This window comes from Thunnus thynnus, chromosome 3 (assembly GCF_963924715.1).
Source record: "Thunnus thynnus chromosome 3, fThuThy2.1, whole genome shotgun sequence".
Lineage (NCBI taxonomy): Eukaryota > Metazoa > Chordata > Actinopteri > Scombriformes > Scombridae > Thunnus > Thunnus thynnus.
The window spans coordinates 3,830,943-3,846,105 of record NC_089519.1 but is presented as its reverse complement, the minus strand read 5'-3'; the positions used below and the strand labels follow the sequence as shown (position 1 = coordinate 3,846,105).

At 36.5% G+C, this 15,163-nt stretch overlaps 1 protein-coding gene across 3 annotated transcripts in view; it reads right to left on the bottom strand.

The window, feature by feature from the left end:
• The window catches only part of LOC137175520 (C-type lectin domain family 4 member F-like), a 103,581-nt gene that overhangs the window by 28,976 nt on the left and 59,442 nt on the right, over window positions 1–15,163 (bottom strand). For all 3 annotated transcript variants that reach the window (XM_067581192.1, XM_067581212.1, XM_067581202.1), the window contains 2 exons: window positions 1,639–1,722; window positions 333–407 (listed from right to left, as the gene is read on the bottom strand). In XM_067581192.1, the coding sequence (XP_067437293.1) occupies window positions 333–407; window positions 1,639–1,722 (159 nt within the window). The remainder of the gene's footprint in view (window positions 1–332; window positions 408–1,638; window positions 1,723–15,163) is intronic.

The following is a 15,163-nucleotide window of genomic DNA, read 5'->3' as shown; positions in this document are numbered from 1 at the left end:
AGCAAGTGATCATGATCATCATAGCTTGTAATATAATATAATTTTTATTTAATTCAATAATTGGATGCCATTGATGCTCAACCATGAATGAATCACTGATGGCCAGTTGGCTGTTGCAAGAGCAACTAACTCAGTGACACATTTCAGGAACTTATAAACTCTTGGTCCCAAACTGAACCCATGTACATCAGTGGATCATGATACCAGTCTTTCTGGAACTGACAACATTTAAATGGCAGCTTTCATCTGACATGAAGCATTTTCTAAATATTACACTTATACAACTTCGGATACAAGTCCTTGTTATTGGTGTAGTTCATCACTGTACTAACCACAGTCACTCAGGTTCTTCTTCAACGTGTCTCTTTCTTCGGTCAGGTGTTTGTAGCTGGTACTGTAAGAATGGTCTGAAAGAGAAGAAAGACTTTCATGCAAATTGTGCAATAAGTTGGCCATTTACAACAGAGAGATTACCATCAGTTGCAACAGAATTGCAGCATACCAAAACATAGGAGACACTTCATTTTAAAACTGAATTTCCATTTAATATATAAGCAGATTTACAGGCTGAAAATTCTGACATTGGTTTAATTTCTTAATGGTTATTTTGCTTTGTGATTCTAAAGGCCCACAAACTTGTATCTCTCTCTGACTGTCAGCCAAACACATTTTTTTCTGCAATACCAAACAGGACAGAACTTTTAGAAACTGCACACAGCTGCACAAATTAATCAAATCAAGTCAATTGTTACTGTTTTTTAGTGCAAAATTCCCTCTTTTTGTTACGATCCTTCCACTGCAGCTGAACAGGAAAACACTGTCCATCGAGACCCAGAGAGGGAAACTTTTAATTAAAAAAGACTGAAACTGTGGAAGATATCTGCTTCATTTGACTAACTCAGGTGACTGAAGCATCATATTATCTTAAGATAAACTTTTAAATACATCTTTGCTCAAACGAGGACTGTGGATTTTGTCCCCATCACTTACACTGTAAACATGTTTGGAGGGGATCTTCTAATAGTCAGTATGAACAGGAGGAATGATTACAGCGAGCAAAACCTGCTTCAATGTTCATTTGGGTTCCTGGCTGTTGTTTTAAGAGAGACTTGAAAAACTGTGAACCCGTCCTTTAACATCTAACTTTGACAAATATGTAACACCCTAAATAAACAATGATTACATGATCAGTTAATAACAGTTTTGAAGAGAATCAATCAGTTCAAATGTACATTATTGTCATTTGTTTATCAGCTATATCCCAATAAATAGACAACAGTCCATCATTACTAATGACATTGGTTTATTTTTTTAACATTAACAGTCAATATTAGGATTTTTACCATATAAATAATATAAATAGTTGTCAATCATTCACAATAAGATTCACACCACTTTCACACTAGATGATGATGAAATCTGAGTCAAATGATTTTTTTTATCAATCAAATCAGATTTTCCTTTACATCACACAACACATAATGCTGACATTGTTTCCAGAGCACAAGTAGTCGGCTGAGACAACAGCACATAACATGGCTGCATATCAATCTTCTCTGCCGCTCATGTTGTCAAGTGTGACAAATGGACTGCAAAACTTTTTGTGATTGCTTGGTGCAGTTTAATTTTCACACTTACCAAAGTCAGTCAGCTTCTTCTTCAGCTCATCTCTCTCCTCAGTGAGGGTTTTAAAGCTGGCCTCAAGGTCCAGTATCTTGTTATCTGAGAGCAGAAAGAGTATTATGAAGCTGTCATGCAACAGCATCAAAGCACGTCCACAAATAAAGAGATGATGTACTTTAAAACAATATGGAAATTGTGTTTTAACTTTTAATGAAAGGTAAAGTTTAATATTGTTATACCGTATATATAAACCATTCCCTCATACAAAGTCAAGGTGATATATGTGACTTTATATTCACAAGACTAAAAGCAGAACATTTTGATTTAGGATTAATCTTTACTTTGATGGCCGAAATTAATTACCTTGAAAAGCAGCTGGATTCACAAGATCACACAAGAATCCATCTTGTCAGGCTTCAAGTTCTGCACTTGCGTCCAAACCATCGATGGTTCAGACCAATCAGCATCCTATAAGGATTCTGGCGTGATCTTGTGATCTCGCAAATCCAGCTGCCTCGCAAGGTAGGACGATGACAGAGAGATAGTTCATCCAATCACCTGCTGAGATTACCATTAGTTGCAACAGAATTACAGCATGACCACGACATAAGAGACACTTCATTTTAAAACTGAATTTCCATTTAATATATAAGCAGATTTACAGGCTGAAAATTCTGACATTGGTTTAATGTCTTAATGGCCCAAAATGTGATCCAAACCCTTCTTACTTGATCTTACAGCTTTGTTGTAACAGTAGTTTTAATATTATTTTGCTTTGTGATTCTAAAGGCCCACAAACTTGTATCTCTCTCTGAATGTCAGCCAAACACATTTTTTTCTGCAATACCAAACAGGACAGAACTTTTAGAAACTGTTATGTTTGGACAGAAATATGTAACAGTACACACTTAACACTTTACAGTCTTATATATAATAATCAGATGGTGAATTTCAATGCAGGGTAGACACAGGGTGGACGTACAAATACAATTCAAAAGGACTCACAGAGAGCAAGACGCAGGGAAATGTTGAGAGCAGCTTGTAAGATACACAGGAGTCCAAGGCACACAACAACCACTCTGTACAATTTTCTCCCTGGGTGCAGAAATCACACAGACTCAGAGTAAAAATTTAATCAATTATTATTATTATTATTATTAATTATTTAATTTACTTAATTAATTATTTTGTTTAGAATTATTAAAATTTTCCTTGAATGGAAACAACAACAGTCATGTCCTGTTGACATGACTGTCAACAGGACAGATTACTTCAAGGATGACATTTATGTACTATTTTTTAAATTGTTTTTGCTACTCACATTACACACCATAGTCTATAATAAAAGTTTGTCTTACCATCCAACTTGACAGTAATAGCAGTACAGTCCTGTGCTTTGACTTTGGGTGGTGGAGCGTATTTCCAACATATAAAACTATTACTTGAAATAACATGACTGATGTAAATCATATTCACATCTGTGGTTGACTAAACTCTACTTGAGAGGTGCTTCTAATCTTTAATGAAATACATTGTAAGCAATATGTAATATATAAGCCTCTTTCACAACAGACATTTTGACTTGTCATAGCAGGAAAACCACAGGTGTTACTAACAATATTAACGATGTCTCAGTAAGTCATAACAGTGTGACAGTGAGCCAGCAGGCACAATATCAGGACCCTGAAACTGAAGCAGCTAAATGTAATTCAGCCATTGTTAATTTCATTATGTACACCTGTGCTTTTTCTACTGCCACATGTAAAACTGTCCTCAGTGAAAAAGGCTGATGGGAGCTTTTTCTCCGTCTTCATGTGCCCCCCACACATCAGTGTCCTTGACAACTGCCTGTGTATGTTCGCCTTGGAGAAGTTCTCCTCTGAACGCCGTTTTGATGACACACAAGTGCGGTCTTTAGTGGGAGTCACGCATTTGGGATTAATAAATTCAAATGAATGTGCCTCTAAGTAAGAATTGAGATTAGTATTTATTGAGATTAATTAAAATGAACATGTGGTAATGATGGAAACTTTATGCCTTCAAACATTTGATCAAGTGTTTGTAAAATTATGAAGAAATGTTCAAACAGGTTTAGAAATACAATAACAAATTATTGCTGATGATAGCCTGAATCTTCTTTTTCATCTTCCTCATCTTTGGTGCAAATACTTTGATATGAAGAAGTAGTAGTACTAGTGGTACAAGTAGTAGTAGTAGTGGTAGTAGTAGTAGTAGTCGTAGTAGTAATAGTCGTAATAGTAGTAGTCGTAGTAGTAGTAGTCGTAATAGTAGTACTATAGCAACAATTCAAAGATGAAATTTGTGAAAATTTGTCATAATTTAGTGATTTGAACTACAGCTCTGAAAGTTTCTGAGGAGATAGGCAGGCCCCTTCATGTCATTGTGTATAAAGTGAGGGACCATCAAATAATTGACTCAAACAGATTGTATACCACATACTACAAGTGAAATAAGAAGGTAGAAAAAAAATATATGTAAGGTCAACACAGTTACTGAATAAATTACACGTTATTAAAACAGATCTATACATTATTTTATGCATTATAAAATGAACTCTCACAAACACATAACTATCAAACTTTGCATTTCATGTTTACATTTTTATATTGTAAATAGAAAAGATGAATGTTTACAATATGATTACAATATTTGCCCCTAAGGTTAAAACTGAGAATAAAGATGTTTGTTTAGTTATAAGATTTCTGTCTCACCAGGCTCTGCAGCAGCCATCATTTGACTGTCTTCAACGTTGTGGCTCAGCACCAAATTTTATCTACTTGGGTTAGACAAATATGTATGACGATGTTTCGATGTTAACTGCTTCCTCTTTTCTATTTTTTTTCTCTGCTTCTGCAGCCACACAGGTTTGGTCTCAACTTCCACCTTTATTTGTTCCCACAGGGCAATTGGTTTTGCAGCAAGACATAGATACAAGATGATAAAATACATAATATAATACATAATATAATATAAGTTTTGGTCTTCCTTATTTGCCATTCTTCCTCAACATAAACTTCTCCATATAACGGACTTTGACTGCTGCTCTGGCAGTCAGAGCAAACCACGTAACACGAGGGTTTCTTGTAAGTGTTACTGTCATAGAAAGTCGTACATGTTGGTCATCACCTTTTAGAACTCTTTAGTGGAGATCAAGTCAAGTTTCTGGATGAGAATTTAAAATGAGTCACAGTCAGCAGCAGATGATAGTTGGAGAATTAATATGACAGGTCAGTGGTGGCAGATAAAAACTGGCAGGGATTAACAAATATTGATCTATTGCCACTTTTATTTTTTTTACTTTATATGGCAAGTAAGTCTTTTATGAGTGGTGGACATGGACTTTACAGAAACTCTGCTGTGTTTTCCTGCATCTTCTTTGAAGGATACAGACGTCCTAATTTTCCAAGGAGATGATTTGACAAGATTTCACTGTTTGAGGTGTTAAAGGGGCAACTGTATCCAGTGCAGCCAAAGCTTATCGCTATATTTCTTAAAACTAAATGGCTCAGGTTGTTATCTAAATAAAAGGACAAATTATCCCTTACATTGTCAAAATGAAGGCATAATCATATGTTTATTTAATCTATGTTTATTGAACACATGAAAACTCACTGAGAGGTCATTGACTGTAAGAAGCTTGCACTTGCATGATCACAGTGGTTACTTGTCACAGGCAGGGCTCACTTGAAATGTGTAAGATTTTGGTGGTTAAAGCCCCAAGTCTTCCTTGGTAAGTACCTAGGAGAGTGACTTCCAGTTGATGTTTAAGACATTTACACATTTAAAGTATGTTTATATGTATCTGAATCACATTACAGATAATACATTACAGCCATTATTTTCTACAACCAAAGCAGTGAACTTATAGCTGGATATTTGAATCTATGCAGCAATAACTTTTCTGGCTCGGTCCTCATTAAGCTGACTAAATGTGAAAACAGGGTTTACAAGTGAAATGTAATGAAAAAGACACATTTTCAGTTGTAGTCAGGTTAGTGTGGATGTGATATCAGCACTGCTTTAGTTTAACTGAAATTGAGAAATGTATCTTTTTGTCCTGATATTGCCTGCTGGGTTTGGATGCACAGCTACAGAGAGGCTTTCTTTTCACAAATCCAGAAGTGTGAAACTTGACATCCTTCATCATTCCAGCTCTTTTCCAAATCATAATACTTTATTTCCACACAATCTTTCTTTCCAAGACCAGGGAACCCAACGGATATGAAGGCAAAACTGAAGACTGTGTAGAAATAAGGCTCCATGACAAGAAAAACAGCTGGAATGATATACCATGTAAAGATCAAAACTTCTGGATCTGTGAAAAGATGGTGTCTCTGTAACGCAAGCTTGAAAGTCCCTTAGAGGAGAATGATGTAATAACTTCACTGCAGCAGACGCTAATTTCTTATTTTATGAACACAGCTGTAATGCTTGCCTGAATACACTGCCTTGCTTGTATGGTTAGCCATCAGAAGCTTGAAAAACAAAAGTGTTGGTCCTGATGGGATTCCAACAGAGGTCCTAACGCATGGGGGGTACCTCCTCACATGCCGCCTGCACCTTCTGATCACAAATGTTTAGCAATCTGAGATGATCCCACAAGAGTGGAAGCATGCCAAGATTGTGATCATCTAACAAATAGAAGGGTAAAAGTTGTTGGAAAGGTGCTGGCAAAGGTCATGGTCAACAGACTGGTGGAGCACATCTCTGAAAATGCCCTTCTAGAAACACAATGTGGCTTTAGGAAAGGCAGATGTACCACCAACATGATCTTTGTCATACGACAAATTTAAGAGAAATACCGCAAGCAGAGGAAAGATTTCCATGTTACCTTCATTGAACTCTCTCAATCAATCAATTTTTATTTATATAGCGCCATATCACAACAGAAGTCATCTCAAGGCACTTTTCACATAGAGCAGGTCAAGACCGTACTCTTTAATATACAGAGACCCAACAGTTCCCCCATGAACAAGCACTTGGCGACAGCGGTAAGGAAAAACTCCCCTTTAACGGGTAGAAACCTCAAGCAGACCCCGGCTCTTGGTGGGCGGCCATCTGCTTTGACCGGTTGGGTTGAGAGAGAGAAAGAGAGAGGGAAAGGGGGAGGGGGGACAGAAGAAAAAAATCACAACAACAACAACAACAAGCACGAGCAGCAACAGCCAGGGAAGGATGCCATCAGGACTGTGAAGGACCGCGAAGGTTCGGCCCGGGACTCAGCTTTTCCTGTGAGATGAGAAAGCACAAAAAAAAAAAAACTCCGGGGAAGAAGCAAAGTTAGTGACATGCATTGATGTTACATGAATGCATACAGATGGAGAGGAGGAGGAGGAGGAGAGAGGAGCTCAGTGCATCATGGGAAGTCCCCCAGCAGTCTAGGCCTATAGCAGCATAACTAAGGGCTGATCCAAGGCGAGCCTGGTCAGCCCTAACTATAAGCTTTATCAAAAAGGAAAGTTTTAAGCCTACTCTTAAACATAGAGAGGGTGTGTGCACCCCGGACTGAATCCGGTAGATGGTTCCATAGAAGAGGAGCCTGATAGCTGAAGGCTCTGCCTCCCATTCTACTTTTAGAGACTGTAGGGACCACCAGTAAGCCTGCATACTGGGAGCGCAGTGTTCTAGTGGGATAAAGCTCTCTAAAGCTTTTGACACCATAAATCAGACACTGCCATGGAAACAACTCTCCAAACTTGGAGTAGCACCCAAGTTCCTCTCCATCCTCCAACATCAACACCTGAACCAACATCAGAGCCTTTCTATGTGAAAGCAGGGGTAAAACAAGGCTCTTCCATCACGAGGAACACAGATGGAGTCCAATGAATACTGGCTGAATGGAAACCTTTTAAATGTCTGATGGCTTCATGCCGACACCAAGGTATAAACTTGCCAGGTATATCAAGGTAAATCAAGTACGCCATATGCTGGGAGCATACCTAGTGGACTTCTGGTAATTTTGTGGCCAGGCCTACCTGGTGCACCTGTGGCACACAAATGGATTTTCTCAGAGAAGCTTGTTGTTGTCTGGGTCATAAAGCAGCTCAAATATGCGGCCAAGAGCAGATGATGTCTCTTTTTAAGTTAAATTCATATTGACGATATTGATGATCCAGCAATCACCATTTGTTCTGTGCATATAGTTTGCAATTTTACTTGTCGTCACAATCCATCTGTAGTTCAAGCCGCAGTGATATATATAAAATGAAAGGAATTATTCTAAAAGTTTAAATCTCATTTGACTCTAAAACTATGAGTTAAAATGACTGCTAGTCATAATATAGCAACATAAACCTGATCCTGAAAATTATCCAAAAATAAATTGGGATTTTAAACGCACAATATGTAATTTCTGCTGCTAGGGGTCTCTCAATCAAAACAATAACAAGAGACGGAGTTTGATGACATTGTGAAGTAGCATAGGATCATTGGAGTTATTGTCTTCATTGTTAAACAACCAGCTTCTCCAAGTTAGGATTACTTCAGTATTCATAATTCAGGATATTTTTACCAGGAGCTGAATATCCGCAGAGGTTTCCCCCACTCCAAAACAAACAGACCAGGTTAAAACACTGAGTAAAGCAGTTTCACATAAAAAATAAGTGTTTATCCAACGCAGTCCAGCGGGCACAGGTTGTCTGGGAGAGGCTGCTAGCTGAACTGCTGCTAACGTTTGCTCAGCTTGTTCCTCTAATAACTTAAGATCCAGATGTCCGATGACTAAAATCCCTCATCCAGTTAAAAGATATAGTTAAAAACGACCAAGATCGAAAAAGTTTATCGTGAAAATGTGGCTTAATACTGAATAAAAGTCAATTTATGACACCATTGTGGTGGACAACCACAACACCCACGTGTTACCTTGTATATCAATGTAGCATATCAATCCACATTTTAGATAATAATGTTAAGCTAGAGAGGAATTGACTTACGGTACATGATAGAGATGTAAAGCAACTTTGTACATGAGAGCAATATTATGAGGAGCACTGCAGTGAGCAGGTATCAAACACACAACCTTGTCCTCTAAGGTGAAGCTGATCAGAGAGCAGTGTTCTAAACCACTGAGCCAACAGACATTCACAGAAATGAGAGGAAAAAATCTCCATTTTGATGATGAAAATGTATTTGTCTCAAACTAGAGCTTGAAGCCCAGAGATTTGTACATCATTAGTGAAAGCAAGACTAGTTTAACATGAGAATGAATGATATGTGTAAAAAGTGTTTGAAGGAAGAGAGAATCTGTAAGTTTAAGAAACTGCAGTGAGAGGAGACACACATCCTGCAGACTGTATTGCAGTCAATGAGAACATGACAGGGACTCTCTATCAATTAAAGTTCAGATCTCAAAAACTATAAGTCCTATGTGAAATGTATTTACATTGTGAGAGAGAGGAGGCTTATGGCAACATATTGAGGCAAGATATGTGCTTGAGGAGTTAAAACTGTGGGAGTGACAGCAGTTTAGAAAAACATTTCTGCCCTAGAAATATCTGTGCTCTCCACTGTGCCTGATCACACTGGTGAGACCTGAAAATGTCTGAAAAACCCCTGATTTTGGGCTTAAATTGCTGAAAAACTACAAAAGGTATCACTAAACAATCTGATGACTTTGAAAATTCAAAGTTTTGTGAACATTTTACAGTTTGAATGGCGTCTGTACGATAAGGGACATCTGAGCAGTTGAGTGTCAAAGTGACCAAGGTTCCAACTCAGTTGGACGGTTCGTCCCATAGATTATAAATTTTGATGTTTTAAAAAATTATATAAAATCGCTAAAAACATGTTACATTTCAGAAAAATACAAGCACACATCTGCTGAATGAGATGCACAGATAGACAGTTGAATGGTTTTTATAGCACAAAGTATGCAGCAGTTGAAATGCCGCAAAAAACATACGGAAGATGGATAAGAATAAAGAGTGAGAAGAACAATGTGTGATTGCTGGAAGCAATGTCATCTCCGCAGTGTAAGAGGTTCAGGTGGCTCTGGCCTTGATATGTTTCTTTCATTACCTTATATTGAATATGTCAACATAAAGTAATGAAAGCTTGTACTTTCAAACATGGAAACTTTCTGTTTTTAACAACACTGTTGTACAGGATGTGGTTGCTAGCTATGTACACACCTATAATCAGAGTAAATAAATGTGCTGAATTTCTTCTTACATGGAAGCTGCCTTTCACCTACTAGATGTTATCATAGCGGAAGCCAGCACTTCCTTATCTCTCTCTCTGCTGACACTGGCCAAGAAACAGTCCAGCAATTAACTCACTGTAAAACCACAACTTGTTGTTTTTACACTTACATACAGGTTTTTAGCTATAGTATACAGCCAATACTCAATCTGCTTAAGTCAGTCCCAATACTAATGGAATTTGTACATCTATGAAACCAAAGCAAAAACAGATAATAATTATTGTGAAAATTTAAAGATGAATTCACAGAGAGCAAGCTGTCTTTCAGAGTTTTATTGTTCACATTTGCAAATGCAGCTCCCCTAGTTTACTAGGCTGAAGAGATACTGCAAAAGTTCAGTGCCAGTATTTGTACATATAGCTGCGTGCGTCACAAACATCCCATATTTGTCACCCTAATAGGTTTCTTTGAATTAATTCATCATGTCTCTAGGGAGTTTCTCTGGGTCTTCTGAGAATTAAGATTTATCTGCCTTTCCTCCCCGGACTCTCCCTCTCTGCATCTGTCTAATGAGAAGTAAAGTTATACACAGCTCACGTTTGATGCTACCTGTTAGGAACATTTTCACACAGGAAGCAGAGAGACAAAGTCTTGCAATGTGCTTTTGGCTATAAAGGCAGTATAAGATAATAACTTAAGATAATTACATAAGGGTATAAGTTTCCGTTTCAATAATATTTAATATTTATTACAGGTGTGTTTAGTTTCATCCTCATACTTATTAAAGATAGTCAGCTTTCTCTTCAGCTCGTCTCTCTCTTTCGTCACATTTATTGAAATGGCCTCAGTATCTGATGTTTCATCTTCAGTAGTGTCTGAGAGAGAGCAGAAAGATTTACACATTTCAGTTTATTACTGTAGTTGAACACTGAGGTTGTCTCAGGTTACCATCTTGGAAATGTCAGTGTACCAGGGGAGAGAAAACCCACACTGACATCATTTAACCTTTGGAAACTTAGCAGCAAACAAAATGTCAGGACATAAAACATAACAAGACACATTTTTTAATACTTTTCTGGAATTCTTTGACAACAGCTACTTTGGTCCAATTTTTAACACTTGTATAAGATATTTGTATATTTTAAAAAGGTATTACAAGAGAAACATTTGCATTAAAGTATAGAATTAACATGGACATGTTTATATTAGCAACACGTTAGCAACGGGATTTATCTAATAATGGAAATGTAAAAAGTTGGACTCATTGAAAAGTTCATCCAAATTGGCAGATGCCTTTACTGAATTTTAAAATAGCAGTTCAAGTGCCCATTATTTTTTTTATTTTTTATATTTTATTATTATTATACAAATCATTTATTTTACATTTTATTTCTTAGCGTATAATAAAGTGTGTGATGTCAATTTTAACTTTTTTCACAGCCAGATTGTGCCATGCAATTTATAATCAGTTCAAATTAGTAAGTATAATTATACAATTTACTCTGTACTTTGGATTGTACTTTGATATTGTTGAATGAAACACTTTGTATGAAATTCAAAGTTTGTACCGATAGTCCTGACAACTCAGAGGTCCAAATCGGAAAGCTGAGATGATATCTGTAGCCCACTGGACAACAAATACGTTTACAAGCCCAAAAAATATAAAAATGTACATTTTCAGCATGAACTCTTTTTTGATATTTTGCCTTTTTTGGACAGAGAAAGAGACAGACAGGAAACATGGGGAGAGACAGAGGGGTATGAAATGCAACTTAAGTCCCCTGCTGGAACTGAACCAGGGACACTGTGGTTACAACAAATGATTGTATGTACCTAAACCTTCAGGATACCAGGCACTCCATCATTTTATGTCTTATGTAAAACATCTTATGTGTTTTAATCAACAAAGTTATCCAGATGACTTAGTAAACCTGCTTCTTTTAAAAGACCTTTAAATATACAGTTTGGTACATTTGGTATTGATGGTGTGTCTTCCTCCTTACACTCAGTATGTACTGTAAACAGTGTGGTTTTCTGTTTTATCTCCAATATCTATGACACATTTGTGGTTTTCAGTCTGTAATTAGAGAACTTTCAGGTTGAGTCATTTTTGGGGTTATGATCTGTTTTGTTGGATTCTGTTATAATCTGCATGTATTTCATCTCTATAAAAAGTGTTTTGGTGGCATTTGTCAATATCAATCAAGATCCTTTTTAACAAATCAATAACTGATGGTGATCACTCAGAAGTCTGAGGACACTCACGTTAGAAGATGCTGTTGTTTAAAACACATGTAGGAAAAATATTTATATATATATAAAGAGGAATACAAGGGTAAAACGATCATAGAGGCTGTAATGTTAACAGAAATTAGTACATTTGACAAGCTTTGGAAATAATAATATTACATATAATATAATAAGTATAATAAGTATTATATTATATATATATTATATAATAAATATAATAAGTACCACATAAAAGGAGTGAACACAACAATGTTTAGACACAAAGAAATAAAACTGGATCTGTATCAACAGATTAAAAATAGATAAAAGCAATAGAAGGTAGATTATGAGATAGCAAGCACCAGCAAAAATTCAGTCACCCTTTGAGCTTAACCTGGAGTCTGGACTGTGGGAAGATACCAGAGACCCAAAGAAACCCACACAGACACACTGAGAATGTACAAAGTCCACAACGAAAGGCGACAGTGTTAAAAACTGAATCAACCTTGTACATAATTAGCAAGATTTTAAAAATGGATTTTGAAAGAAAACGACCAACCACCACACGACAACCAGTGCAAAGAAGTTAAAGTCACATTGTCCTCTACATTTGTATCAGTGATGGTAGACTAAATATTACAAACACTTTTCACAATAATGCAATACAATTCAACAGGGACACAACCTACAAAATGACAATGACGTTGAGTCAACACCTCTCAAAAACAGCTTCAACACAAACTAAACATTATAACCTTCATGAAGGGTGGATTTGTTGCTGGGCTGCTGTATTACTGCATAAGTTTCAGCTCTAGGTGGACCTAATAGACTTTTAGCCATGATTGTGGTTCCTGGATTTTATGGCACATGGACTCCTGCATCAATACTGTCTTTACATCAGGGACCACAATGGAAACAAGTGTCCTCCTGTCCACACTGACTGTGAAAAGATCCCTTCTTGACACATTTCCAATGTAAGCAATGAGAGACAAAATCCACACGTCCTCGTACTTTGTAAAAATTCATTCTTAAATTCAGCTGAAGTTAATATGAGCCACTGATCCTTTGCTAATCTGCAGTTTAGGGACAGTAACACAAAGAAAGAATGTCGTACTAAAAGATTGTAATTTTGGAAGATACTCACTTGCTGCAGATTACACAGGATTTTGTGGATTTTGTCACGTATTTTCTTACATTGAAATCACGTTAGGAAGAGATCTCCTCGGGGCCGTTACAGACAGGAGGAACAATGATGGCAAGTTAAAACTATTTCAACGTAGCCACACACACACACACACCTGACTACTGTTTTAAGATAGGCTTGAAAAATTGGTGGTTGGTTTCCCATCTGAAATAATTATTTTTTTCAATTCTCTTTTTTAATCTATAGAGTCAGATTGATTGAGATGGAGAAATGTATCAATATCTTTTTCTGGTAGAAAATCAATTATAAAATTGAACTTCTTCTCAGGATAAATTTCTTTAGTTCAATGCTTTTTTATCCACCTCCTGTTGGAGAAACTTCATTGCATAATCTCACTATATTTATGGAAAGAGAAAAGCTCAAGAATTATATTATTATTATTATATTAATTATACTTTCAGGCCTTCCAGTTTGTTCGATAATAAACTGGTTCAATTCTTTTAAGTTTATATATGTGAGACCAAGCACATATGTTTCACATGTACACATATTCTTTCTTCTCTTTATCAAAATTGAAAAAAAAAAGAGATTTTAAAAATTGTGGACCAATCCTTTAAGATATAATGCAGTGTGGGAGGTGACAGAATGAAGTTTAACCTGGTGAGACTCTGCACTGCCTGTCCCATTCTTATGATGACAACAAAACACTTTTATTTAGCGATAACATGTATTAGAAATGAATCAAAGTATGGATACATTACAGTCTATCATTTTCTAAACCAAGTTAGATATTTGTGTCTGATGCCACTTTGCCTGCAGCTTAGCAATGATCATGTTTCAGTGCTGTCTTTAGCTGAAAGTGGTAAATGAATTTTACCTTCATGTCTTAAACATACAGTAGTTATATATAGTAGTAGATGCCATGGTGGTGTGTAAGCTGAGTTAGAGAAACATTTTCTTTTCACAGATCCATAAATTTCTATGTCTACATGTTACATCATTCCAGCCGTGTTCGTTTCTGTAGAACATTGTTTCTACACAGTCTTCATTTTGTCCTTCATAATCGTTAGGCTCCCCAGAGAGCCAGAAGCTGAAAACAAACCCAAAGGAAATGAGGTTTTAATAAAGAACACAAACCATCAAACATTTAATGAACAGCAACACACAGAATGTGGCCAAGTTAAACTTAAAACAATGACAAATCAAAAATATTTCCCTAAAAACTGTTGACAATGTAGTCAGCTTATAAAAATCTAAAGTCTACTCAGCTGCTATTGTGATTTGAAAGAGGCTTTAGTTTCACTACAAAGATTGATTTAGTTTGAATGAATATTAATGTGTGAACCTTGTTGTCAGTGGAGTCCCATCCACCCATTTCCACGTCCCCTCTCTCTCACTGTCAGTCAATCCAATCCACATCGTCTTTGGGTTTCGATTTATGAATTCCTTGTTTTTAAAGAGACACATACAATAATCAATAAATATTTAACCAATTTCCGTCATTCTGTACCTTGATGAACTTGCATTCAATCAATATTTCACTCTTTCTGTGTCTGTGATAAACACTGATTCATCCATTAGTACACACACACACACACACACACACACACACACACAGACCTGTTCTTCTTCGCTGTTGACAACCACTAGGTCCGCCCCTCTTTGCAGACAGTCAGTTCTACTCTCATTCCAGGTTTTGATGTTCGAAGAAATATAATAGAAACTACCATTGAAATACACCCATCTTTGTTGGTCATGAACTGTAAACAACAAAAAAGGACAAATCCTTAATACGCCAGTAACAAGAATTAACAAATACATTTCCACTGAGGTATCAAAACTGCATCATATTATTCAGAGATATGTAAACAGGGATAATAAAGAAATCTATGCAAGAACAGAAAGATGATATATTACAGGCTTGGAGTCAAAGTGTTATAAATGTTTTATACAGTAGTAGAAATCTACAGAGTCATAACAAGAAAAGATAAGTTCTTAACTTTTCA